The following is a 27,452-nucleotide window of genomic DNA, read 5'->3' on the forward strand; positions in this document are numbered from 1 at the left end:
GATTGCCGCCCTCGGTGCTTCAGTCTGATCTGCTACCCGGTTCGGGCCGCTCTTCTTGGGAAGGTCACCCAACTTCTCTTGGGTGCTCGCTTATACAGGTCCGGGGGACCTCCACCTTGGGTTCTTCAGGGTATTCGCCTTCTGCGTGGCGGTGAACCGGGCGTCTCTGTGTAGCGGTGTTCTGCTTTTGAGCTGTCCTATGGCCTCTCTGTTGCCCACTCCCCCTTTTTTGGTTGGAGGGTGTTATACCGGCCTCTGTCTCGCCTGCCTTTTCTCGCCGGCTCTGTTTGACTCCCACTCGGTACAGATCATTCCGATGTGGCGTCTGTTCCGGCCACGCTTCAGAGGCTGTTCCTTCACTGCCCTTCCCTCTGGGGAGAGCATGTTTGTTCATTTGGATGGTTATGGTGTTCCTTTTCAGTCTCCCTTGTCCACACTGGCTGTACTAGCTGTGTGCCTAGTTACCGGGTCTACCGCTTTCTGTCCTCCCGCTGGGTGCAGATTGCGTTTTTTCCATTCTAAACAATGTTTCGGCTTTGGATTCACCTTCTCGGTAACTTGGGAGGACTACCATTTGGTCAGGATTGTCTTTGATCTCCCACACCGGAACTGTAGTCTGTCTTCCTGTGGTGGCTACATTGGCTTCGGCTTTAGCCTGTCTTGTCCTGGCGGTTGCTGGGCGGACCCTTCGGTTCCTGTCCGTTTGTCCTTCTGCTTCCCCCCTCTGGGGGGATACGGGACAACCTTGCTCGGGGGCCGACGGGACCAGTTCTACCGACTGTTCTACCCGTGTTACTGGTCCGCGCCTGATCATTGGGTTTTCACCCGCTTGCCCAGGCGACTCTAGTGGGCTCGCTAGTGTTCGCTTCTAGCCGAGTTTTCGTCCAGGATCTGTGGTAGGACTTAGGGCTTTACCTGGGGTTCTGTGGGAAGCTGGGCGTTCCCCCACTCTGCCTTTCTCCATGGTTCTGTCTTTCTCCAGTCCGGCCTGGACCTGGGGCTGGGACTCTGTTGCTTGAAGTATCAAGTGTCATTCCTGTCCTTCCTCTTTCAGCGTTCCCCGTCCCTCTGGGCCTGTCAGGAACTTCTTCCATGGAGCGGCTCTTGGGTTCCTTTGTACTGCCCTCCGGTACCGTCCTGGGAACTACATACTGGGCTCTTGGCGCTCCAATTTTTCCTTGGAGCCGTTACAGAAGTTCTCTCTACTCCTTCTGTCCTGTACGGTTGGGTTTCTGTAGCCATCGTGTCTCTGACGGGTGCCTGAGTGGCGGCCCTTCTTGTTCCGAGCCTTCTGTCTTCCCCCAGGACAGGACTGTTCTCCATTCCGTCTCTTCCTTCCTTCTGAAGGTGGTATTTGTCCTTCATTTCATTGAGGCAGTCGTCCTCCCCTTCCCCCCCCCCCCCGGGAACGGACACTTCACCGATTTGGACGTTGTTTGGGCCTTGCAGTTTTTACTTGGAGATCTCCGACTCTTGTCGACGTTCGGTCTCTTATGTTTCCAGGAGGTCCGAGCAAAGGGTTGACGGCCTCCAGGGTGGCTTTCTTCCGCTTTCTCAGAGTGGCTCTTGTTGTGGTTGCCGCACCAAGGGCAGGGTCCTGCTTTTGGTGTCACCATTCATTTGGCCAGGGCCGTCGGTTTTTTCCTGGGCCGGAGGCTTTAGGCTTCGGCCATCCATTTGTGCAAGGCGGTCACTGTCTTCCTTGCACACCTTACCGAGTTCTACAGGGTGCATACTCGGGCTTCGGCGTATGCTGCCTTGGGCCGCCTGGTCTGCAGGCGGCGGGTTTTTTTGATGCCTTCGGGTGCTTCGCCTTGGTGCTGTGGTCCCTCCCCCTTTGGACTGCTTTTGAACGTCCCAAGGTCTTCTGTGTCCCCCAAGGAAATTGGGCGAGAAAACGAGATTTTTGTATAACTTACCAGTAAAATCTCTTTCTCGCTCTTTCCTTGGGGGACACAGCACCCACCCATTCTTTGTTCTTCTCTGACTGTTTCCGAGTTTGTTTTACCCTTAGGGTAGTTGGCTTGTTGGTTCCAATTTTTTGGACTTTGCCTTTTCTCACTACTTGGACACGCAACTGGCAGTCTCTCTCTCCAGGCTGAGGGTATAGCTGTGGAGGAGGGGCTTAACAGTCTTCACTTAGTGTCACGCCTCCTAGGGAGATGAGCTATACCCAAGGTCTTCTGTGTCCCCCAAGGAAAGAGCGAGAAAGAGATTTTACTGGTAAGTTATACAAAAATCTCGTTTTTTGGTACTTTAATTTTGTCCCCCAGGAGGTCATTAAAAGACCTCTGGAGGACACTGACCTTTTTATTTTTAATTTTTTCCTACTGTTTCCACTATAACTGGGGCATCCACAGGAGCCCCAGTTATAGGGGAAAACAGCCATTACACCCAGGCAGAGCCGATCAGGGTCTTCTTAGAGTTAAGTAAATTAGGGATGGAGGGGTTAAAAAAAATAAAAAATAATTAAATTCACCTTAATCCACTTGATCGCGCAGCCCGGCTTCTCTTCTGTCTTCTTCTTTGCTGTGCAGGAAAAGGACCTTTTGATGACGTCACTGCGCTCATCACATGGTCCGTCACATGATCCATCACCATGGTAAAAGACCATGTGATGAGCACAGCGACATCATCAAAGGTCCTATTCCTCAAAGAAGACGACAGAAGAGAAGCCGGGCTGCGCGATCAAGTAGATTAAGGTGAGTAATGTTATATTTTTATTTTTTTTAACCCCTCCAGCGCTATTGTACTATGCATTCTGTATTAAGAATGCTATTATTTTCCCTTATAACCATGTTATAAGGGAAAATAATAAAATCTACACAACACCTAACCGAAACCCGAACTTCTGTGAAGAAGTTCGGGTTTGGGTACCAAACATGCCGATTTTTCTCACGCTCGTGCAAAACGCATTACAATTTTTTGCACTCGCGCGGAAGAAACGCAAACATGGAACGCAATCGCAGTAAAAACTGACTTGTTTTAGTGTCAAAATCGCATCATTTTCCCTGAACGCATCCGGCCCCAATCCGCAACGCCCGTGTGAAAGGGGCCTAACGATCGTGCAGCGCTCTCCTGCTGGCACTGGAGAAGGCAGAAGCGGCAATAAATCGCTCCTGTCTTCTCAGGGTCCCCGCTGTGTCTGACAGCTGGACCCGATCTGCTCCTGCTAGATTACAGGAGCTTTAATCCCAGCGCTGTACAGTGCTGGGATTAAAGCGCTGCGTGACCGTTTATATCTGTGCTATCTGCAGGGGGCATGTGCAGATAGGACGTATATATAGCCAGTGGGCAGTCGGACAGGGGGTTAAATTGCCGCTTGACCATGAGTAAAAGCGAACCCTCAGTAGAAATGTTTTCTTCTCAGGTGCGCCTCCTTGTGGCTACAGTAGCATCTGCGTTCTACATAGGTCGTAGCTTTGTCTAGATTGCCTTGTAGAATTTCTGACAAATATTTTCGGACAAAAGACTCAGCGCAGGATGTGATAATCTGTGTGAATGGGATACATCACCTAAGGCTCAAGGACGAGAACTCATCTGTGAAATTTTCTTTCTGTTTTTCGCAGTCCTTCAGTTCCTGGTAAAGGTCCTGCATACATTCCAGAGTCATAACAAGTGAGTACAGGACGTAATGTTATTCCAGCCGCTATCATCTCTGAAGGAACACATTGTACCGCTCCTATTCCTTTATCCTACAATTTTTTACTTTTATAAAGCAGGGCTGATTCTTCACTTAAGGCTACATTTTATATTTTTTTACGCCTGTTACATGGCCATTTTCAGAACCATTGCAGTCTATGGGGCTATTCAGATGGCTGTTTTTCACGGCCAGACGGACCCTATTGAAAACAATGGGCCCGTTTTTAAGGGCTGTGTAGACAGGAGTGCACCTGTCTAACAGCTGTTAGAAATGGGTTAAAATGCCTTTCAGGGGTAAAAAAAAATATATTGGGGGATTTTACATACATAGTGACACTGTGGGGGACCTTTTTATATACTGTGGGTACTATGGGGGGACATTATAGACCCTGGGAGCATTACAGGGGGTCATTATAGATACAGGGGCACTTTGGGGTGTACTGGGGGCACTGCAGGGGTTAGGATGGTAAAAAATAAATTCAACCATTTAACTTCCATGAAAAACGGACAGAAAGTGGATGCACACATAAATGCAGAATGGCCATGAAAAACGGAGAGATGCGTGATGTAGCCTCACATTTTTTTGCATGTCCTGTTGTGCAGAATGGGAGAGCTGCCGGATCGTAACCACCGGTCCGCACTCAGTATGGTTGTACAAATTCAAAAAATATTTCTGCCACTTCCTGGCTATCCTTGTTACTTCATTTTTATACTCTTCCCTGACTGTGCTGAGAGTGCAGGTTTTCAGATTTTTTTTTTTTTCCCTCTTCCGCTGCAATATATCATCTTAGAACTGCAATAAACCTTGGTAGATCTTTTCTTCTAATCTCATGCCACCCTGTTAGTTTATTAAAGTGTTTTTTTTCGATACTGGAATATTGATGTCCTGTCCTCAGGATAGGTCATCAATATCTGATCAGTGGGGTCTGACTCCTTACTTCTTGACCATTGGCCACATGGCCTAGGCATAGCTCAGTCCCATTCAAATGAATGGGATTGAGCTGCAGTACCTAGCACAGCCACTATGCAATGTACGGCGCTGTGCTTGGTAAGCTGCGAAGAAGCGGAAGAATTCACAGCCGATTTGTGAGGGTGACTGCAGATATTGATCACCTGTTTTGAGGACAGGTCATAAATACATGAATCCTGGAAAACCCCTTTAAAGGAGTTATTCAGGAATAAAGTATTGATAGGTCATCAGTATCATATCAGTGGGGGTCCAACTCATGCCCCCCCCCCAATCAGCTGTTTGAAGAGGCCACTGCTCTCCAATGAACTCTGGGACCTCCTGGCAGCTTACTAAGCACAGCGCCATACATTGTATAGTGGCTGTGCTTGGGATTGCAGCTCAGCCTCAGCTATTTGAACAAGGCTGAGCCGCACCTAGGCCATGTGCCTGATGCACGGTGACATTACAGGCCTAAGCGTTCACGGAGAGCTGTGGCCTCTTTGAAGAGTTTATGGGCAGGAGTCGGACCCCACCAATCTGATATTGACTAACTGTCCTGAGAATTACCACTTTAATGCTGCTATGCTGCTAGGGCCAGCCTCTGCTTTCATCCATCCTTTCCATTTAGTTCAACCCTTCAGTGTTAAGTTCTGACATAATGCTGAAATAGTTGGTTTTGACATGTGCACGTTTAGAAAGCTATACTCCAGCTGAATGATGACACAACGGTGATATAGTGTCCCTAAACCCAGTGACAGGTTCCCTTTGAGTACTGCATACTGTTCATACATTGAAATCAATCCGAGAACTGTATGCAGTAAGCTCATAAACTCCCCCTAGTGGTGGCTGCAGACATCCAGGAATGTATCATTTACCTCACTGTCTGTGCAGTGGATTTGGACCTGCAGGCTTGGACTCCTTTAGTAGGTGGAGATGCAGTGTGAACTCGTGCACCATTTATTATATTTCATTACATACATTGTCTTAATTCTTGTCAGTTTGTTTCTCTCACTTATTTCTATTTCTTCACTTGTTTCTTACATTAGGAGAATCCTGGGTGATGGGCTTGCTCAGACCCAGCTCATGCATGACCTCCTGACGGCTGTCAAATTGTCTATGGTGCTGATCCAGAAGTGCCCTGAGCCTGCGCAGGACGCTCTTCAGCAGGGCTTTGAGTGTCCTCTGTGGAAGACTATGTGTGATCTTCTCTGCTCCTTCTGTGGCATCTTGCTGGATGGTAAGACACGTAATGTGTTGTTGGCATAGTTAGAGCGTGCACTCTAGTCGATGGGCATCTGGAAAACAGGGGTCGCCGTGCCCTGCTGCTGCGCCACCCTATGTATACCCGTACCTTGAAGATCTAATGCTTTCCTTCAGCTTCAAGGACTGAACCTGCGATAATGTAAAATCCTCCTGAAGGTGTTTTACCCCTTGACTTAACAGCGCCTCCTAGATGCAATTTTTTGGCAGTTTCAACCAACATCAGCGGTTGATATTGATGCAGTAGGCAAACCTGCGTCCCCCCCCTTTTATATCCGCCCTCTGTGTTGCTGATTCTTGTATGTGAAATGCAGACACTTGTATAATGATCGCCTATCCAGGAGAGAGGTGAGAGATATCAGCTTGCCTTTCGGACCGCCTCTCCATTCACTTCTGTGGGACTGATGTGTACAGCGCTATACCTGGGCCGACACGTGCCATCGCTTCGTTCAGAGAGGAGCCTTAGGGGCACTTCTCAGGATCATTGGGGGGAGGGTGGTCCAGCGGTCAGACCCCTTGTAATCTGATATTGATCGCCTATTCTCTGGATAGGCCATACTTTCTTTGAGAAAATGTAGATGGGTAAATTCTTTTTGTTTGCCTGAGAGAAGATCCATTTAGTAACCTCTAGCTTCCATTAGCCAAGAGAATATTTAAATTAAAGGGGTGCTCTCGTACTTAGATATGGATGGCATGTCCTCAGGATAGGTCGTCAGTATCAGAATGGTGGTGGTGGGGGGTCCGACCAGAATCATGAGGTTCAGCTGCAGCTCGGCTCCGACTCGGGTGCAGGTCTTTGATTTTATGTACATTTTTCTGTTTTCTAGATGATCTTTTACAAAACATTCAAAGTACCGCTGGCATGGCGGTCATTCTGTATCTTAGGACCATGCTTAAAGACTGTGATAAACTTACACATTTAGTAAGTATATTTTCCTTCCATCCGGTTTTGGGGATTCTCTTCTAGATTCTTTTGTGTAGTTTTATATGATCTTTATTAAAGAAGTTCAGTGGTTTTAAAGGGATTTTCTAGGATTTACTTATTGATCGCCTAGGATAGGTCATCAATATGAAATCAGTGGGGGGATCCACTGCCCCCCCCCCCAATGATCAGCTGTTTTCTTTTAAATCAGATCATTTTTATTAAACATTTTACAGTGTAAATACACGTTTTTCCACAATACATGCAAGGATGACATATAGACATATTGTCCATAGGACTAATAACAAAAAGGACACCAAACTATGTGTATTAATCTAGTTTCAATCCAACCTCCCCAACCCCCCCCATCCCACCCCACCCTAACCTACAAAATACAAAGGCACATTGTTAAACATTTCTATTCAGACGTCGAAACGACAGCCATGGATCCCACAATTTTTCAAATTTCGCTGGGCATCCACGCTTCTGGTACACCATCCGTTCATAGCTCAGCATTGTGTCAACCGCACTTAGGAATTCGCCTAGGATTGGCGGCGCTGTCTGTATCCAATGTAGGGCTATTAACTTCCTAGCGACATATAACATTCTACCTATAGCTATTTTATGCACCTGCCCAGTGGCCAATTCAGAGACATATCCTAACACACACACTTTCGGATCAGAGGGTATTCGTACTTTGTAAACTTCCTGTGTTGTCTGACGTACCAACTCCCAGTATCTCCCTAACCTCTCGCACGTCCACATCATATGCAACAGATCTGCAGACACCACAGAACATCTTGGACACTCATCCTTAGGTCTGAACCCTATACGGAACAAAAAAAACGGTGTTTTGTAGACCCTATGGACAATAAACAGCTGCGAGAGTTTACGTCCTTCACTCAAGGAAGAGAGAGGTATCGCCTCCAGTATGTCAGACCATTGGTCATCAGTTAATTCGCCAACATCTTTCTCCCATTTACTTTTAGCCGTAAGCGGATGCGACATTAGAAACTTATCAAGCAGCAGCTTGTATATACAGGAAATCATACCTCTCCTCGCCCCCCTGGACAGAATCTGGTGCAATGCAGCATCTCTCCCAGCCACCACATTCGTACCTTTAAATGTGGAGTTGTATGCATGTCTCACCTGAAGGTACTTATAAAAGTGAGTTCTAGGCAGCTCATACTTCTCTTGAAATCTGGCAAATGACATGAACTTCTTTTCCTCCAAAAGATGCCCCAACCTCAGAATACCCTTCCTTTTCCATGCCCCAAACTCAGACAGGGAGAGGAATTCCGGCCGCACAGGATTGCCCCACAGTGGAGTGTATTCCGTATTGCCGAAAACCCCCCTCAGGAGCTTGACCTTATTCCATACGGACTGCATCAAGTGTCCCAGATCGCCCATCGGACCACTCTTTCCAGCCCCCCTAGTCTCAAGGATCAGCAGTAGGTCATTGGAGGACAAGCAATGTTTAAACAACTGACACGACATCTCACTCGACTCCAGTTCCATCCACCCCTTAAAATGTTGGCATTGTGCAGCCAGGAAGTACACCCAGGGGTTTGGCACTGCAAGGCCCCCTTCTGTTTTAGGATATTGCAACGTTTCAAGCTTAATTCTCGGTTGCCCCTTCCGCCATATGAGCTCCCTGAAAGTAGCATTGATAGGAACAAATTTGGATTTTGACAGCCACACCGGGGAGTTATGTAGAACATAGAGTAGCTGAGGCATCAACACCATTTTAATGAGATTAGCTCTTCCCGCCACCGACAGATATAGTTTACACCATGCCTTAGTCTTATTACGAAATTTGATAACCAACGGGTCAAAGTTAAGGCGCCCAAAGTCTCGGACTCTCGGAGATATATGGATACCCAAATACTTAAAGGTCGCTACACATGGAATATTTCTGTCTCGGACTGTCTGTGATTGCACTTGCCCGTCGAGCAGCATAATCGCCGACTTACTCCAGTTAATAGTCAGACCCGACAGATCCCCGAAGCACTCAATGATTTTCATAGCCGCTTCCAACGATGGACCAGTATCTCCCAGAAAAAGCAAGGTGTCATCTGCATACATCGCCACTTTATTATTAACTGCCCCATATTGGAACCCCCGGATGTCCATTGATTTACGAATTGCCGCGGCTAATGGCTCAATCGCAACTGCAAATAGCAGAGGCGACAACGGGCACCCCTGTCTAGTACCCCGGCCCAGACTGAACTTGGGGGACACCCCTCCATTCGCCCTAATACATGCCTCAGGTTTAGAGTATAGCACCCGGACCCAGGATATATACTCATCTCCAAATCCCATATACGCCATAACTCTCCACAAGAATCGCCACTCAATGCTGTCAAAGGCCTTGGCCGCGTCTAAAGAAAGGATAGCTCTATCTCCAACATTATCAGCTGGAAGTTGAATACTGGCAAACACTCTTCTAATATTAATTGACGTTGATTTCTGAGGCATGAAGCCAGTCTGGTCAGAGTGTATGATAGACAAAATCACCTTAGACAGACGCATGGCCAAGACCTTTGCAAGCAACTTAACATCAGTGGAGAGTAACGATATCGGTCTATATGAGTCAGGGAGAGAGTGATCCTTGTCCGGCTTAGGAATGACTACTATTACCGCCTCCTGCATAGACGGAGGTAGCTCCCCCCTCTCCTTGGAACAATTGAATACCTTCAGAAGTTCCGGGAGCAACACTTCCGCAAAAGACTTATATACTTCCGCCGGAAGCCCATCCAACCCCGGAGCCTTGTCATTAGCCATAGCAGCCAATGCCGCCCTCAATTCTTCTAGCTCAATCGGCTCCTCTAACCGCATACTGTCTTCCCTGGAAAGCTTAGGAAGATCTAATGTGGCCAAAAAGGTGTCAATCTCTTCATCCGAGCATGTCACCCTGGAAGCATACAGAGAGGAATAAAAATTATTTAGTATATTTAAAATGCTATCAGTATCGCGCCTGAGGACGCCACCAGCATCCAACAGGCCAGATATAAATTGTGATCCTTGCTGCGCTTTTGCGATAACAGAGAGCATATGGCCTACACTCTCCCCTTCAGTAAAAAATTGCTGCTTGTAAAACAGTCTCTTCCTCTCTGCTACCTCCAAAAGGTGACACCTCAACTCCTCCTGCCTAGTCTTTAAGGTATTGCTTGTCATGATAGAAGGATTTAACACAAAAGCTTCCTCCGCTATCTTCATATTATCATGTTTCTGCCGATCAAGATCTCTAGATTTAGATTTAATCCGACTGACTGTTTTAATAAAGGATCCTCTGAGGAAGGCCTTCATCGCTTCCCAGACGACTAACGGAGACGCAGTCCCTTCATTTATACAAAAATATTCCCTAAGGGATTGAAGCATATCGGACGGGTCACCCATCAGTTTTAACCAAAAGGCATTAAGTCGCCAGTATCTAACCCCCGGCCTGGCCGTCACAGATATATCAAGGGTGATGCTAAATAAGGAATGGTCAGATAGGGTCCTAGAAAAATACTCTGAGGTCTGTACAAACGGGAACATATGAGCATTTACCAGACCCAGATCTATACGCGACAGGGAGCCATAGGTCGAGGAGCAACACGAGTACTTCCTGCCAGGGGGTGGGTCTCTCTCCATACATCCATCAGACCTACTTCCCTCAGTATTCTTGCAAACGAGGTTTCACCCATATTATTACCACTAGGTGTGATCTGGCATCTATCAAGCGAACTGTCAAGTACATTATTAAAATCTCCCACTATTAACATTGGAAGTTCAGAAAACTCTGCCATGAATTCTATCAGCTTCCTTAAAGGTACCGAGGAAAATGGTGGGGGTATATAGATTGTTGCTAACACCATTCTCATCCCTTGGACCACACAATGCATTCCTATAAACCTTCCCTCTTCATCCACACATACCCTCAGGCATTCAAATATGATATTCTTATGAACTAGGATACTAACCCCCCTGGAATGCGAGGAGAAGACGGAATGCACCGAATAACCCAACCACGGCTTTTGCATGACATGTATAGATTGTTTGGTCATATGCGTTTCTTGCAAGCATATTATTGCTGGCTGATATCTAGATAGGTAACGGAACAGACCGTGTCTCTTTGTAGCATCCGCCATTCCCCTCACATTCCAGCTAAGTATTCTCGTAGCAGGTCCCATAAGAATGCATACATATATAAAAGTACATTTGAGATCTACAACTTTCCACCTCCCAGCAGCCGCAGGGAAAAACAATGTTAAATACCAGATTACAGATTCCCATCTCTTCCCTTTTTCCCCCCCCGGACAAAATATACCAGGACTGTACGTTTCAGCATTTTAGAATTGCCATCATTAGCACCTTTGACGATAATAACCCCCTCTAACCCCATCCCCCCTCCCCCCACCCAACTATCCCTCCCCAGACAATAAACATATGCAGCATAATTAGCATCAGTACTGAACTTGGGGCCAACATTGTGAACCTGGCCCAACAGCGCCTGAAGCAGCACAGCATCCAGCACGATACCGTACGCAGGCACCTTAGGAAGGTGGGGAGCAACCTCGGGCGTATGCTCTACCCACAAAATTTCTTTAGCAACCGGCTAAAGAAAAAAGAAAATGTCCACAACGGTGGGTGGACAGTCCAGTGGACATCAGAACTTCAATCAGGAGCAGGAATGTCCAACAGTCTCAGGTGTCTGTTGATGGAATCCTAAGGCGACGCTCCTTTTGATCCAGCCACTTGACCGAGTCCTCAAAGAACACCGCGGATCCAAACGCCACCACCCTGAGCCTGGCCGGGAACATCATGGAGTACTGTACTTGCAAATCTCTCAGCCTCCTTTTAATCTCCACAAAGCGAGCTCTTTTTTTCTGTACATCAGACGAATAGTCAGGGAACAGAGACACCTGAACCCCATTGATTTTTAAATCAGGATGAGATCTTGCAGCCCTCAGTATAGTGTCTCTGTCTCGATAGTGCAGGATTTTAGCCAGTATTGGACGTGGCGGACGTCCTGGCGGCAAAGGCCTGGTGGGGACCCTATGTGCTCGTTCCACAGCGTAAAGTGCAGAGAGTCCACTATCACGGAATTTTTCCGCAAGCCATTTTTCGATAAAATCAGTAGCCTCTGGGCCCTCAGATTTCTCAGGGATGCCCACCAGCCTAATATTATTGCAGTGAGAGCGGTTTTCAAGGTCGTCGGTTTTAGCATAAAGCGCCGCTATATCCTTTGACGCAGCCCGGCTCTCTCTCTGTAGGGTAACAGCCCCATCTTCCAGATCCGAGACCCTCCTCTCTACTTCTGAGGTGCGTTCAGCCACCTTATGCAGGTCATGACGGATAATGGACATGTCCGCTTTTAGACTTCCAATATTAATATTCATATTCTGGAGGGTGGCGTTACAGCTAGCAATAGCTGCCATCACATCTTTCAAGGTGGGCTCAGGGGCATTGACCACTGGCAGACATTTTTCAGTGCTGCACAGGTTAGCACTCGCCCCCCCCCTCCTGCTGAACAGGGGATTGCTGATCATCATTACAGGGGCCATCTTGCTCCCCTAAGCCTTCCTCCACTTGTGCCAGGGTGCCCTCTCCTTCTCCCCATACATGGCTGGGGGACTGGTGTGACTTGTGAGCGAAGCGCTCTAGCCGCGCTGCCGCTCCCTGACTCACCGCCGCCCTCAGGTCAGGCCACTCTTTCTCCGCAGCGCCATCTTGGGATCGTGCCTCTCTGTCCTGCCGACTCGGCGTTTTGCCTCTCTTTGCAGGCATGATGTTTTTTCCTTCCACCGGACCGCTTCCTGGCTATGTCCCCCGCTCCTACGGATGTTTTAAAGGTATATCGCCACCGTTGTAGATGTATTTAGACAGGATTCTTGCCGGAGCTAGTGCGGCGTGCGTCCTACTCCATGCGCCGCTAGGCTCCGCCCCCCGATCAGCTGTTTTCTGACACACCAGAACCAGGTACACGGCGCTGGAGCTTTGAAAACAGCTGATCGGTGCTGGAGCCAGACCCCCGCCAATCTAATATTGATGAGCTATCCTAAGGATAGGTGATCAGTAAGTACGTCCTGGAAATCCCTTTAAAATCGTACACCGTGGGGTGCACTAACCCACCAATAAGATGCACCAAATGTATAATTAATTTGTCGCATCTTGTGCTATCCTTTTGCCGCTATTGGCTGCCGCAGATTTCATTTAGAATTGACACCATTTTTGTGGGGTCATTTGTGGATGTGTCGAGGCCACAGTTGCTCTGCTCCGTTTTACTAACCCCCACCGCTCAAGCCTCATTCACACATCAGTGTGCGCTACGTGTTCTGCGCAGACAGCACCGGTCCCCATTCATTTTAATGTGCGTACTCCCCGCATCAGTTTTTTACCACGGTCCATGTTTTTAGCATGGATGCATGCTCTATTTTGTCCATGTTCATGGATCCATCGCACCCATTATAGTCTGTGAAAACTACGGATGCAACACGGATGCCATTCATATTTCATCCACGGATCATTAGGAAGAGATGCTTTGAAAATGTATTTTTGAGCTGTGCAGTGTCAGTGAAACACGGATGACACACGGACAGCAAAAAACGGACACACAGACCCATCACAGAAATCTTCACGGAGGCATCACTGACCGCCATTTTCACGGACGTGTGAATGAGGCTTTAGAGTAGCAGAGAATCTGCCAGTGTTTGTGCACATGGGCTTTTGGTACATCAGAAAACCTGGTATACAACTTCTGTAAATGTGCCGCAGTGCCTCTATCATCCATGCATTGTGTTGGGTTTTTTAGTTCAGTCCAGTTCAATGAAAGTGATGATATCCATCACACACGATATCCTTTAGATATCCTGTAAATGTTTAAAATGACAGTACCCCTTTAATTATGGTTTCTTTTATCCCTATATAATTTCCTTTGGCTGTAGTGCTTCGTTTCGTGGTCATTCACCTAGCTCGCTTACCTTACAGGTTAACAACCTGATCTTGCAATCTCCGGATCCTGCTGGTGTCCCAGACTGGTTTACGGCCTGCTGCGATGCCCTCTGTAAGGATCTGCCAGACACTGCACTCCTCTTCTTATGCCAAGGAGCCCTGGCGATGTTGGAATGGAAAGATGGGACTCTCGGCTGCGGAGGGGAGAGACTACTTGTTAACCTCCTCACGGTCCTGCTCTCTCTCCGTGCACGGTAAGGAACGCCATCTATGAAAGCAGGACACAGAACTGGCGCAATGTTCTCACTAGTGTCATGGTTGCTCATGATAGCGGAGCCGTGGCTGCTGTGATAGACTTGCTTTCCATTGACTTTGATGGAGTCAGCTGGGGTTGCAGTATTTTTGACAGCAAGAGTATAGTCGCACACTGATGCAATCCCAGATAGTAACGCCCAAATTGTAGCCTGAACAGAGCCCAAATCCTACTGAAAACACCAAAAATATCGGGTTTGTTGTGCACGGCGTGTACATCTCTTGTTTTCTTACGTTCATTCACTATTAAAAAGTGTTGTGCCAATTTTTAGTTATTCCCACAGGATAGGGGGGTAACTATCTGATCTGTAGGGTTCTGACTGCCGGCATCCCCACTAATCCTGAGAATGGGGGTCTGAGTGGAGCGGCAGGTCAAGCATGTATCCTGCTGACCCATTCTTTCTCTATGGGGCTGCTAAAGAGAGCCGAGTACAGCAATGTCTGGCAGTCCCATAGAGAACGTATGGATCAGCAGCCTGCATGCCCACCTGCCACTCCTTTCAGACAGGGGGCGACCGGACTCCAGCTCCTTGCATTGGTGGAGGTCCCTCTGTCACCATGATTCTGGACGATTTTCTGCAGTGAGTAGTATGGCAGAAAATGTCTAAGGGCTCTTTCACACTTGCGTTCTTGTCTTCCGGCATAGAGTTCCGTCGTCGGGGCTCTATGCCGGAAGAATCCTGATCAGTTTTATCCTAATGCATTCTGAATGGAGAGAAATCCGTTCAGGATGCATCAGGATGTCTTCAGTTCCGGAACGGAACGTTTTTTGGCCGGAGAAAATACCGCAGCATGCTGCGCTTTTTGCTCCGGCCAAAAATCCTGAAGACTTGCCGCAAGGCCAGATCCGGAATTAATGCCCATTGAAAGGCATTGATCCGGATCCGGCCTTAAGCTAAACGTCGTTTCGGCGCATTGCCGGATCCGACGTTTAGCTTTTTCTGAATGGTTACCATGGCTGCCGGGACGCTAAAGTCCTGGCAGCCATGGTAAAGTGTAGCGGGGAGCGGGGGAGCAGTATACTTACCGTCCGTGCGGCTCCCGGGGCGCTCCAGAGTGACGTCAGGGCGCCCCAAGCGCATGGATCATGTGATCGCATGGACACGTCATCCATGTGCATGGGGCGCTCTGACGTCATTCTGGAGCGCCCCGGGAGCCGCGCGGACTGTAAATATACTGCTCCCCCGCTCCCCGCTCCTACTATGGCAACCGGGACTTTAATAGCGTCCTGGGTGCCATAGTAACACTGAACGCATTTTGAAGACGGATCCGTCTTCAAATGCTTTCAGTACACTTGCGTTTTTCCGGATCCGGCGTGTAATTCCGGCAAGTGGAGTACACGCCGGATCCGGACAACGCAAGTGTGAAAGAGGCCTTAGACATATTGGTACCAGTGATGGCCAGTTCGCCGTGTTCGCCCACGAACACATGCGGGCTGCCGTCTTAACTCACAATAGATCAGTACATTTAGATATGAACCCTGCGCCCCCCAATTGTTTCTTTCAAGCAATGGCCCAATCTGAAATAGGCTGATATGTTTGCTGGAGGCCAAACCTCACAGTCGGCACTCAGAGCCGCACCCTGGAAAAAGTCTATGGTGTAGGCTCCCCTGCGGCTGTTCTCGGAACTGCCTGCTCCTGGTGACCGCCGGGGGGTCTGAAATCAAATGCAGTCACCGGGAGCAGGCAGTTCCGAGAACAGCCGCCGGGGAGCCTACAGGGTTCATATCTAAATGTATTGATCTATTCAAGCAGTTTTTCATACCATGGGGGTCATTTATTAACACCAGCCTTTTAGACGCCGGTCTTAAAAAAGGCCCATAGCTGGCGGAGTATCCGTCGAAGTTATGAAGAGGTGCCGGCTTCTCCATAACTTCCGCTCATCCAGCGTCAGTCTAAATGTAAGACGGCTTCCGGGCTGTCTTAGGCCTCTTTCACACTTAAGTTGTCCGGATCCGGCGTGTACTCCACTTGCCGGAATTACACTCCGGATCCGGAAAAACGCAAGTGTACTGAAAGCATTTGAAGACTGAACCGTCTTCAAAATGCGTTCAGTGTTACTATCGCAGCCAGGACGCTATTAAAGTCCTGGTTGCCATAGTAGGAGCGGGGAGCGGGGGGAGCGGTATACTTACAGTCCGTGCGGCTCCCGGGGCGCTCCAGAATGACGTCAGAGCGCCCCATGCGCATGGATGACGTGTCCAATGCGATCACGTGATCCATGCGCTTGGGGCGCCCTGACGTCACTCTGGAGCGCCCCGGGAGCCGAATGGACGGTAAGTACACTGCTCCCCCGCTCCCCACTACACTTTACCATGGCTGCCAGGACTTTAGCGTCCCGGCAGCCATGGTAACCATTCAGAAAAAGCTAAATGTCGGCTCCGGCAATGCGCCGAAACGACGTTTAGCTTAAGGCCGGATCAATGCCTTTCAATGGGCATTAATTCCGGATCCGGCCTTGCGGCAAGTCTTCAGGATTTTTGGCCGGAGCAAAAAGTGCAGCATGCTGCGGTATTTTCTCCGGCCAAAAAACGTTCTGTTCCGGAACTGATGCGAATCCTGATGCATCCTGAACGGATTTCACTCCATTCAGAATGCATTAGGATAAAACTGATCAGTATTCTTCCGGCATAGAGCCCCGACGACGGAACTCTATGCCGGAAGAAAAGAACGCAAGTGTGAAAGGGCCCTTACATTTAGACCATTTTCTATGCCTAAAACAGGTGTAGAAATGATCCTTCCTCGCCATGAGCAGGGCGTATTTCAGAATAGTGAATGACCCCTATATGTATCCTGTGTTGTAACCTTTTGCTCTCTCGTAGCTTGAGGGAGTCGAGTACAGCCTTGTTCCTGTCTCGGATCTTAGCCCTGTGGACGGGTTCAGCTATAGATGTTCTCAGCTCCTCCTGCACAAGAGACTTGAGAGAAAACCTCAATGGTCATTCCAGCGCTCTTTGCAAACTCCTAGAATATGTCTACGTACATTGGGAGCACCCTTTGGATGCTGTCCGGCATCAAGCAAAGCTCGTCTTCAAAAACATCCTGAAAATCCATCATTCAGCCATGGCTGGGCACTCCGGAGGCGATGACTCGTTTCTGTCCGAGCTTACACAGAAATTGTTGAATTTGGAGTGGCACTCGAAGGGGAAATATGCGTCGCTGGCCTGTCTTGTTGAGTGCGTGGGGACGGAGCAGCTGTTGTCCGTGGATGAACGGATCCCAGCCCAAATACTAGATGTCATGTCGGATCAGTCCTTTGCTCCTTATGCTAGTAACCTATTGGAAGCCATGTTTGTAAACCACATGAAACAACTTCAGGCCACCGGAGAAAGCCAGTGGATTGAGCGATGGCAGGGTGTTTGGGTTACACCCCTTATCTTACGACTATGCGAGGAGCATGTAGCTCAGACCACTTACATCATTGATTATTATTTACCCAAGTTGCTTAAATGTAACCCCGAGAGTTTGAATTATATGATCGAAAATCTCAAGACGTCAGCCTCCTCAAATATTGGTAAGTTGTATTTCGTAGTGTTCCTACCATGCAACTGCTTGGTGTCCTCTCACAGCTGCCGCTAAGGACAGTACGTTTTTCTCTGTACATAGAGATTTTACAACTTCCATTGAGTTCAATGGTCACTGTATAAATTCCTATGCACAGAGCTCCCTCTAGTGGTGGCTGCAGGCAGCTAGTTTTATAATATATAAACGGAAGCAGGAAAAATAGAACAGTACGGGGGAGATTTATTAATGTATTGATGCCAGTTGCCTGGTCTAAATACATTGAGCCAATATGGTGTTCAGAATTTTCTGATGCGTCTGTTTTAACTCCTCAGGCTCTGGCGATAACCGCGGTGCCCTTGGTGCCCTTATGGCTTGTTTGAGAGCTGCCCGTGCTCATGGACACCTCCGATTTACTGAAAACTATGCATGGAGTGGAAGAGTCTCCCCAAGCTTGATACAACAAGGCCTTGTGCACAGGCATGATCAGGTGAGGAAGGTGACGGGTAAAAAGGGATGCGTGTATCTTATAGGGGTTGTATCATCCGAGACATTGGTGCACATTGTTAGGATATGCCACCAAAGACTTACAGGCAGGGTCCAACTGTTGTAACCACCGCCGATTGCAATGTGCATGACCAGATATCCACCAATCAGACCTCCCTGCTTTATGCCACCAGTGTCTGTGATGAGAAAACCACATTAAGACCTCATGCACATGACCGTCTCTGTTTTGCGGTCCTCAAATCTGGAAAACATGGATTCCGGCATCCTGTACTTTCCCATTCTAGACGTCCTGCGCTATTGTAGAAATGCCTATTCTTGTTCTTAATCTGCATAAGACAAGGACGTGGTCTATCTTTTTTTTTATTTTTTTTATGGAGCCACAGATGCAGTCATCACATGGTGTGCCGTCCACATCTTTTGCAGCCCCATAGAAATTAATGGGTCTCCATCCGATCCTCAAAAAATGTGAGTTTGACACGGGCATAAAATATGGTCGTGTGCATGAGACCTACCCCTGTGTTACTCTTGAAGCTACCTACCTCTTACATACTTCTCATCATTTCGCAGTTTATGGTATTTCTAATTTGTTTTTATCTTTATTATTTCGTTTCTTCCCCCCCCCCCCCCCATTTTAGGCTAGTTTCACACCTGTGGTGAGAACAGCCTGCTGGAATTCTTCAGATACAGCGCTGCCAGATGCAGACGGAATGCCCACTGGCCCCATTAACTCTAATGGTGTCCGGCTGAGATCCGTCCGCATTCCGGCAGACAATGCGGAGGATCGGCTGGACACAAACCATGTTACGATTTGTGTCTGGACGATTCCCGGCATTGTCTACCGGAACAGCCTGACTGAGTTCACACTGGAGCTGTGAAACTGGCCTTATAGTAAGGGTCCATTCACACGTCCGCAAAATGGGTCTGCATCTGTTCTGCAATTGCGGACAAAAAAGGGCATTTTCTATGAGAGTGCCTTCGATGTGCGGTTCCGCAAAACACATACGGATGTGTGAATGGACCCTTACGGGAGCCTGTCATTTCCTATTGGTGTCTTGCAGCAGCTGCCTGTGGGTGCGAGGGTATAGGCACATGTGTAATATCTTCAATTGCATTAGTGCTGTATTCACTAGACTTCTGTATTCTTGGCCCCTTTTTTTACGCCCCCATTATCTTCAGGCAAATACCACATTTAATCGTCAAATGGAAAACACAGGAACACAAAGAATCTATTTCTCCCAGTCTTCACCAGTCCAGGGGTTATCCTGAACTGGCTTTTCTTACCATTTATTTATAGCTATGAAGTGTGTCATGGAAACTCCCGAAAGAGGTGCTGAGGGCATGGCAGCTGATAAGACAGAGCAGCTACAGTATAACGGTGCCGTCTTTTAGCGGGATATTGTCCAGATTACATGTTATCAGGCCGAGGTGGAGTCCTGTGCGGGAGATAAAAGCATGACTGGTGCTGAGCTGGGGATCATATTGACTGTAGTGTGTGTGTGTGTGTATATAGCTGTACACAGGACACATATAATGGCCAACTACACTGCTCAAAAAAATAAAGGGAACACAAAAATAACACATCCTAGATCTGAATTAATTAAATATTCTTCTGAAATACTTGTTCTTTACATAGTTGAATGTGCTGACAACAAAATCACACAAAAATAAAAAAATGGAAATCAAATTTTTCAACCCATGGAGGTCTGGATTTGGAGTCACCCTCAAAATTAAAGTGGAAAAACACACTACAGGCTGATCCAACTTTGATGTAATGTCCTTAAAACAAGTCAAAATGAGGCTCAGTAGTGTGTGTGGCCTCCACGTGCCTGTATGACCTCCCTACAACGCCTGTGCATGCTCCTGATGAGGTGGCGGACGGTCTCCTGAGGGATCTCTTCCCAGACCTGGACTAAAGCATCTGCCAACTCCTGGACAGTCTGTGGTGCAACGTGATGTTGGTGGATAGAGCAAGACATGATGTCCCATATGTGCTCAATTGGATTCAGGTCTGGGGAACGGGCGGGCCAGTCCATAGCATCAATGCCTTCGTCTTGCAGGAACTGCTGACACACTCCAGCCACATGAGGTCTAGCATTGTCTTGCATTAGGAGGAACCCAGGGCCAACCGCACCAGCATATGGTCTCACAAGGGGTCTGAGGATCTCATCTCGGTACCTAATGGCAGTCAGGCTACCTCTGGCGAGCACATGGAGGGCTGTGCGGCCCTCCAAAGAAATGCCACCCCACACCATTACTGACCCAATGCCAAACCGGTCATGCTGGAGGATGTTGCAGGCAGCAGAACGTTCTCTACGGCGTCTCAAGACTCTGTCACGTCTGTCACATGTGCTCAGTGTGAACCTGCTTTCATCTGTGAAGAGCACAGGGCGCCAGTGGCGAATTTGCCAATCTTGGTGTTCTCTGGCAAATGCCAAACGTCCTGCACGGTGTTGGGCTGTAAGCACAACCCCCACCTGTGGACGTCGGGCCCTCATATCACCCTCATGGAGTCTGTTTCTGACCGTTTGAGCAGACACATGCACATCTGTGGCCTGCTGGAGGTCATTTTGCAGGGCTCTGGCAGTGCTCCTCCTGTTCCTCCTTGCACAAAGGCGGAGGTAGTGGTCCTGCTGCTGGGTTGTTGCCCTCCTACGGCCTCCTCCACGTCTCCTGATGTACTGGCCTGTCTCCTGGTAGCGCCTCCATGCTCTGGACACTACGCTGACAGACACAGCAAACCTTCTTGCCACAGCTCGCATTGATGTGCCATCCTGGATAAGCTGCACTAGCTGAGCCACTTGTGTGGGTTGTAGACTCCGTCTCATGCTACCACTAGAGTGAAAGCACCGCCAGCATTCAAAAGTGACCAAAACATCATCCAGGAAGCATAGGAACTGAGAAGTGATCTGTGGTCACCACCTGCAGAACCACTCCTTTATTGGGGGTGTCTTGCTAATTGCCTATAATTTCCACCTGTTGTCTATCCCATTTGCACAACAGCATGTGAAATTGATTGTCACTCAGTGTTGCTTCCTAAGTGGACAGTTTGATTTCACAGAAGTGTGATTGACTTGGAGTTACATTGTGTTGTTTAAGTGTTTCCTTTATTTTTTTGAGCAGTGTATTAGATCACGGTTAGCGGTGGGGGACGTATGTTGCATGCTCCCGACTTCTCATCCTGCCCTATGTGGTAGACAGGACAGCGTTACTCTCATCACGAGCCACATTTTTCAATGGGCCAAATGTGGAATCATTATTCTTTTAAAGGTTTTCTTCCATTATGATAACTTAATGTATCCTCTGCCCGTCAGGATAGGGAAAAAGTGTTTGATTGTCAGTGCAAAGAACCCCTGTATGAGCGGAGCGTCACGCACAGAAGTATGTGCTGCTCCATTCACCTCTATGGGACTGCTGGAGACGGCCAACTGCTCCTAGAGCTGAATGTAGTGGCCATGTGCATTACTGCTTCTCCATTCAAGTAGGGGACAGCGGGCTCCCATTCTCAGGATAGCCGGTGGTCCCAGTAGTCAGACGCCCACTGATCAGACAGTTATCCCCTGTCCAAGTTGTTGGACAGCTTTTTTAATGGAAGCTATAAACTGAAATGCATGCTTTAAATATAAATAGTGAAGGATCAAAAATCAAACTAGCGACGAGTTTTAACAGTTACTTGCATAGTTTGGCGCCACCTGGTGTTCAGTGTATAGCAAGGTGCAAGTCCATCAGCTGCTGTGTTTGCTGCTGGTCACACATGCTCAGTTACTGTCTCCACCGCATCCTGTGTTCACTGCAGAGTAGCCTATACAAATATCCCTCCGCCCTGCTTGTCAGGAAGGGAGCGAATCTGCAGTAGCATGGCAGTAAGAATTATGTACTGTATATTGTCGGCTGCCACAGCTTTACCCCATCAACACTGATTTAAAAAAAACTTTTACGTCTTTATGTCCCCGCCGCTGTGCTTAGTAGTTGAGCGGGCGCTCGTATCTGTAATTACCAGCCTTCTCTGTATGAGCAGGCATAGAGCTGTCCGTCACTGAGAGGACCGCCGACATGACGGCAATCTGCTCAGCTCCTCCTGCTCTAGAACATGCCGCCTGCAGAATAGTTTGTATTTTCAACATGACCGTTTTCCTTAACATCAGGGTTAGAGCAGTTTTTTTATTTTTGCCTTTTCTGCCTTTAGCTGCTGTGTGTTTCACCATGATGCAGCCGTGGAGCTAGACGCTGGGGGTCATTGGCTAAACAAAACTATTGAGAGAAAAAATATTAATGCCCATGTGACAATATTTTGTTGCATACAGCATTTTTACACCATCCTTGCCACTTGGGAGTGGCGGGACCATGTCCGGGGCCTAGGCGCGCCATCATCCCCGCAATATTCACTTGCATTTATGCCAGTCTTACCCATAGAAGATGCTGGAAATATAATCCACTATGGGGTAGATGTTCACTCCAGGGGCGCGCACTGCTGTAGATATGCCTATTTTATGATTAGGTCATAAATTATGTGCATCCTCCCACAGCATAGAGGGGAAGCAAAGACCGTTGTAAAACGTCGGTCTTTGTAAATGACCCCCATTGCAATCATCCAGCCATACCTCTCCCTGCACAATCTATCACAAACCCCTCCTGCAGCTCAGAGAGGTTCTGCAGCAGCTGTATGGGTGCTGCTGTGGGAAGGGCTGTGCCTATTGGGTATGTTCAGAAATAGCTGATTTTTACTGTGCAATACCTGTGAATGGGGCTTTCAAAATGCAGTCCGCATACAGTGGAAAAAATTTACTGGATTTCGGAGCATGTTGCGTGTTTTTAAAATTGCGAATTTGTGTTCTGGAGCAGTCTGTCGTCCTGATGCAGAAAGTGAAATCTGTGTCAAAATCCGTGTGTAACACATGACTTTTCTGACGCAGAGAAATTCTGCTTCATCTGAATGTACCCTTAGGCCCCTTTCAGACGAGCGAGTTCCACGCATCGGACTCGCAGAATGAGTATGCGGCAGCTCTCGTTCTGACCTCCCAACACTAACCAGGTCGCATAGCATTAGATTTATGATGCTATATAACCCTCAGAGTTCTGGAATATATTGGATAACACGGACATAATGCTGTCTTCCAATACATTCCAGAACTGTAAGGGTTACATAGCATTATAATTCAGTATAATACAATGTGACCCCGTCAGTGCTGGGAGGTCAGGACGGGAGCTGCCGCATACTCATTCAGCGAGTCCGATGCCTGTAACTCGCTCCTCTGTAAGGGGTCTTAGGGTGGGTGTATTGTGACTAGTGGCAAGGAAAGGCTACTGTGCCAGCGGAGTTGTGAAGGAGCAGCTGGGAACACAGGTTTTACTACAAATGGGCGCAGGGTCATTATTGTGGGCCATTAGGGGGAGCTCTAACTGCTGGGGGGCAGGGTGGTTGCTAGACGCTCATGTTTCGCTTCTTGCTCCCGGCCATACAGCGTAGGTCACTGCTGGTTCTTAGACCTGGCCAAAATTTGTCCGGGCCTGGTTCAAGTGTGTAGAAGTAAAAAAAAAAAAAAAAAAAAATCTTTTTTTTTTTTGTTTTGTCCCCTAGATCCGTATTGATGCCCTGGGCCTCCTCTGTGAAAGTCACTGGAGCACTGAAGTGGTTTCCCCAGAAGAAATGAATTTAATTAAGTTCTTTCTCAAGTACAACCTGAACTGTCAGTCTCCATCCATCAGACAGCAGCTCTGCTACCTACTCAAGAAGGTAAATGTTCATTAAAGGCGTTTTTTTCGGGAGTAAATTATTGATGACCTGTGGATAGGTCATCAGTATCAGATCAATGGAACGCTTACTCCCGGCACCCCTGCCGATCAGCTGTTTGAAGAGGCCACTGCTCTTCATTGACGTCTTGTTCATAGTCCACGTGGCCTGGCCTAGGCGCAGCTCCGTCCCATTCAAGTGAATGAGTCTGAGCTGCAATACCAAGCACAGCCACTATCCAATGTACAGCGCTGTGCTTGGAATGCTGTAAGGGGGTTGCAGCGCTGCGACCCTTTCAAACAGAGGATTGGCAGGGGTGCCGGGAATCGGACTCCCACTGACAATATATTGGGACCTGTCCTGAGGATAGGTCAGCAATGTTGTACTCCCCGAAAACTACTTTAGGGGGGGGTTCTCCGCTTTCGTACATCCCCTACTTTGTTAGAAGGATCCTTTGACAATAAGCTGATCAGTGTGTCCCTGGATCCCCAGCGATCAGCTGTAATCTATGGGCAAACCTGGCAGTAAGTGTTCAGTGTGCCTGCAGCGCCACAACTGGGGAAATTGAGCATTTCACAGTTCTCATTCAAGTGACTGTACTGTCTATGTAATCCAGGACAGGTCGGGTCCTCCAGCGCAAGAGACGCTCTTTGTGACCACTCTCCACCATGGCCAAGTGATGAATTTCCTGAACGGATGATACCCCTCTAGTAATTCAGAATTCCCTAATAGAGTCTACAACCCCCTAACGTGTATGATATAAATGCCGCCATCTCTGGTCACTAATTATGTGCTAAGTCGTATTGTCTTTTCTTTGTAGCTTTTTTGTCGTGTGCAAGAAAGTTCCCAGGTTCTGTATAAGCATCAACAGAGCAAGATCCTAAATGGGTCAGAACACGCGGACAGTAAGGCAGACCCTTGTGCAGCTCTAGAGCATTATACGGTAAGTTTGTCCTAGTCTCACTACTCTTAAAGGGGTTTTCCCATCTCAGACAATGGGGGCATATCGCTAGCATTGTCTGATAGGTGCGGGTCCCACCGCTGGGACCCGCACCTACAATGAGAACCGAGCCGGGAAATGAACGGATGGCGCACTGCGCATGCGCAGCCGCCCTCTATTCATTTCTATGGGGCCGCCGAAAATAGCTGAGCGCTGGCTCGGCTATTGCCGTCTGCCCCATAGAAATGAATGGGAGCATGGGCCGCGCATTCACGGTGCGCTCACATTCACTCCTATGGGAGCAGCGCTTGGTGGTGGACGGACCCCGGGAAATCCGGGGTCCTCCAGCCACAGCACTCCCTGCTTCGTTCTCGTTGTAGGTGCGGGTCCCAGCGGTGGAATCCGCACCTATCAGACAATAGGGGCATATCCTAGCGATATGCCCCCATTGTCTGAGATGGGAATACCCCTTTAAAGGGATATTCTGGTTCTAACACATTTTTGTACTAGGTTTAATTAAAAGGTAAAATATAAACAATAGGAGGGCACTCAATTATCTGGGACCACCAATGTAAAGTGACAATGACCACATTTAATGTAAATCTAATATAAAAATTGGCATAATACTATACATCCATAAAATAATACAAATGTGCCCAATTGGGCATAAAAGCCTGCACGGCGCAAACAAGCAGTGTGATGACCGCTGGTGCAGAATGGGGACCTGATCCCAGGTGGGCAATCAGAGTCCAAGTATAATGCCCTATAGCAGTGAAGTCTAACCTTTTAGAGGCCGAGTGCCCAAACTGCAACCCAAAACCCACTTATTTATCGCAAAGTGCCGACATGGTAATTCACCCTGAATACAACAGTCCAATATAGTATATATTCCATGTACTTTATCATTTAGCTATTAAAGCCTGCCTACATTCAGTGCCCTGCCCATGCTGTTCATAGTGCGCCCTGCGCTGATGAATGGCAGGAAAAGTCTAAGGCATATTGGTACACCATAGACTTTTTTCACAGTGCGGGTGCCCACAGAGAGGGCTCTGAGTGCCGCCTCTGGCACCCGTGCCATAGGTTCGCCATCACTGCCCTATAGGGATCTAGAATGATGTTGATCTATGAGCTGGATCGCACTACCATGCATAACGTTGTAATGGTATATCGATGAATATAGCCCCGTGGGGCAGAGTACGTTACCCCTCTTCTTATGCTGAGTGGAGGTGGAAAGAAGTCCTTGCTCCGCCGCCCGGACTCACATCGGCGTCCCGTGTGGTCTCTAGGTCTGGTACGCGGCGTCCCACGTGATCCACGCGGCTCGTTGGGGAACAGATCGGCTGATGGTATGTTGGGTCCTAGAGTCCGGACCGTGCAATATCAATAATCCACAACTCCAATTAGCAAGGGTCCAAGGGGCTGCCTTAGAGTGTCGGGACCTCGGGAACTTGAACAAGAAAACTTTGCTGTCTCAAACCGGATGCGTTTCAGGGATCAAACCCTTTCCTCAGCGGTAATGCATCCTAGCGATTTTCCCCCATTGTCTGAGATGGGAATACTTCTTTAAAGGGATATTCTGGTTCTAACACATTTTTGTACTAGGTTTAATTAAAAGGTACATGATTTTCCAATAGGCTTTCTCTATGCGAAGGTTCACACCAAGGATTTTGTTTGTGACCGCTTCTGACGGGCTTCTCATTTTGTATGCTGCGGACCCGCTCTCGGTTTAGCTCCACTGAATGAATGGTGGCGTGGCCTCCCATTGAAAACAGTAGGGGGGGGTTTCGGTACAGATTCGGCCTGGTTTTTGGAAACGAATGCACGCTGAAACTCGCACCTAAAAAACTGTCTGAACATGCCCTATCAGTTCCTCTCAGTTTTCAAGATCTCTACTTGCTGTCATCCACTAGGAACCTTCATACGCGGCTGCGTGTAAGGTTACAGCTATCACAGTTGTGACCAGGACAGGTTTTTAACTGCTGCAAGTAAACAATGAAGGTTCCAATTCCATGACAGCAAGCAGAAAACTGCTAAAAAACTTTAAGGAATTGATTAAATATTAGGAAATTTTATAACTTCTCATTATGCAACGAATAACATTTTATTTGCTGAAATAGCGCCCACAATACTTTTCGTTGTGTTATTGCGGGCACCGTCAGTCCACATTCTGCTTGTCAGTCTTGGAGACGCCCAGGGCAGCAATATATCTGGTGGTGTGTTTAGCGGTTTCTGAAGCTAGGTGGCGCTATACTTGAACTTATAAAACTAGTGATGTCTCACTTGCCTTTCTGAGCCACCACCGTAGAAGGTCACAGCTCTTTACTGATCGGGAGCTGAGAGAGTGAGCACCGGGCCTTCTGATCACACGGAGGCCCTAATAAGTCTGAGACCTCTGATACATTATGCAGAGATTATTGAGAAGTCCCCAGATCTCCTCTACGGCTTTGACCAGCACTGTTGGTCACACACACATATTGCCCGGCCTGGCACCTTCTAAGAGCAAATCACAAGTCTAAACACTCTGCCTAAAAAAGCGGTCCCCTATAGGAGGCCCCAACTTCCCAGTGGCGAAGCTCCTGCTGTTTCCAGTACCTCACGGACCAGAAGTGTTGACGCCTCCTGTAACCGCCGCAGAGGCTCATTGGTCATGTGCTGTATCGCCACTGGTGCCAGTAATTGGGTGGAAGTCTGTAAAAATTTTACAAATGTATAAAAAAATAAAAAAAACTACCAAAATCACTTGAAAAAGAAAACTT

The 27,452-nt window shown here is 48.0% G+C and overlaps 1 protein-coding gene across 1 annotated transcript in view; it reads left to right on the forward strand.

Annotated features, from left to right (window-relative positions):
- THADA (THADA armadillo repeat containing) overlaps positions 1-27,452 on the forward strand; it is a 591,430-nt gene that overhangs the window by 19,207 nt on the left and 544,771 nt on the right. The window contains 8 exon segments of the mRNA XM_040430339.1: positions 3,570-3,618; positions 5,638-5,828; positions 6,679-6,773; positions 13,746-13,963; positions 16,843-17,534; positions 17,857-18,011; positions 23,604-23,759; positions 24,577-24,699. Of these exon segments, the coding sequence (XP_040286273.1) occupies positions 3,570-3,618; positions 5,638-5,828; positions 6,679-6,773; positions 13,746-13,963; positions 16,843-17,534; positions 17,857-18,011; positions 23,604-23,759; positions 24,577-24,699 (1,679 nt within the window).

This window comes from Bufo bufo, chromosome 4, assembly GCF_905171765.1.
Source record: "Bufo bufo chromosome 4, aBufBuf1.1, whole genome shotgun sequence".
Lineage (NCBI taxonomy): Eukaryota > Metazoa > Chordata > Amphibia > Anura > Bufonidae > Bufo > Bufo bufo.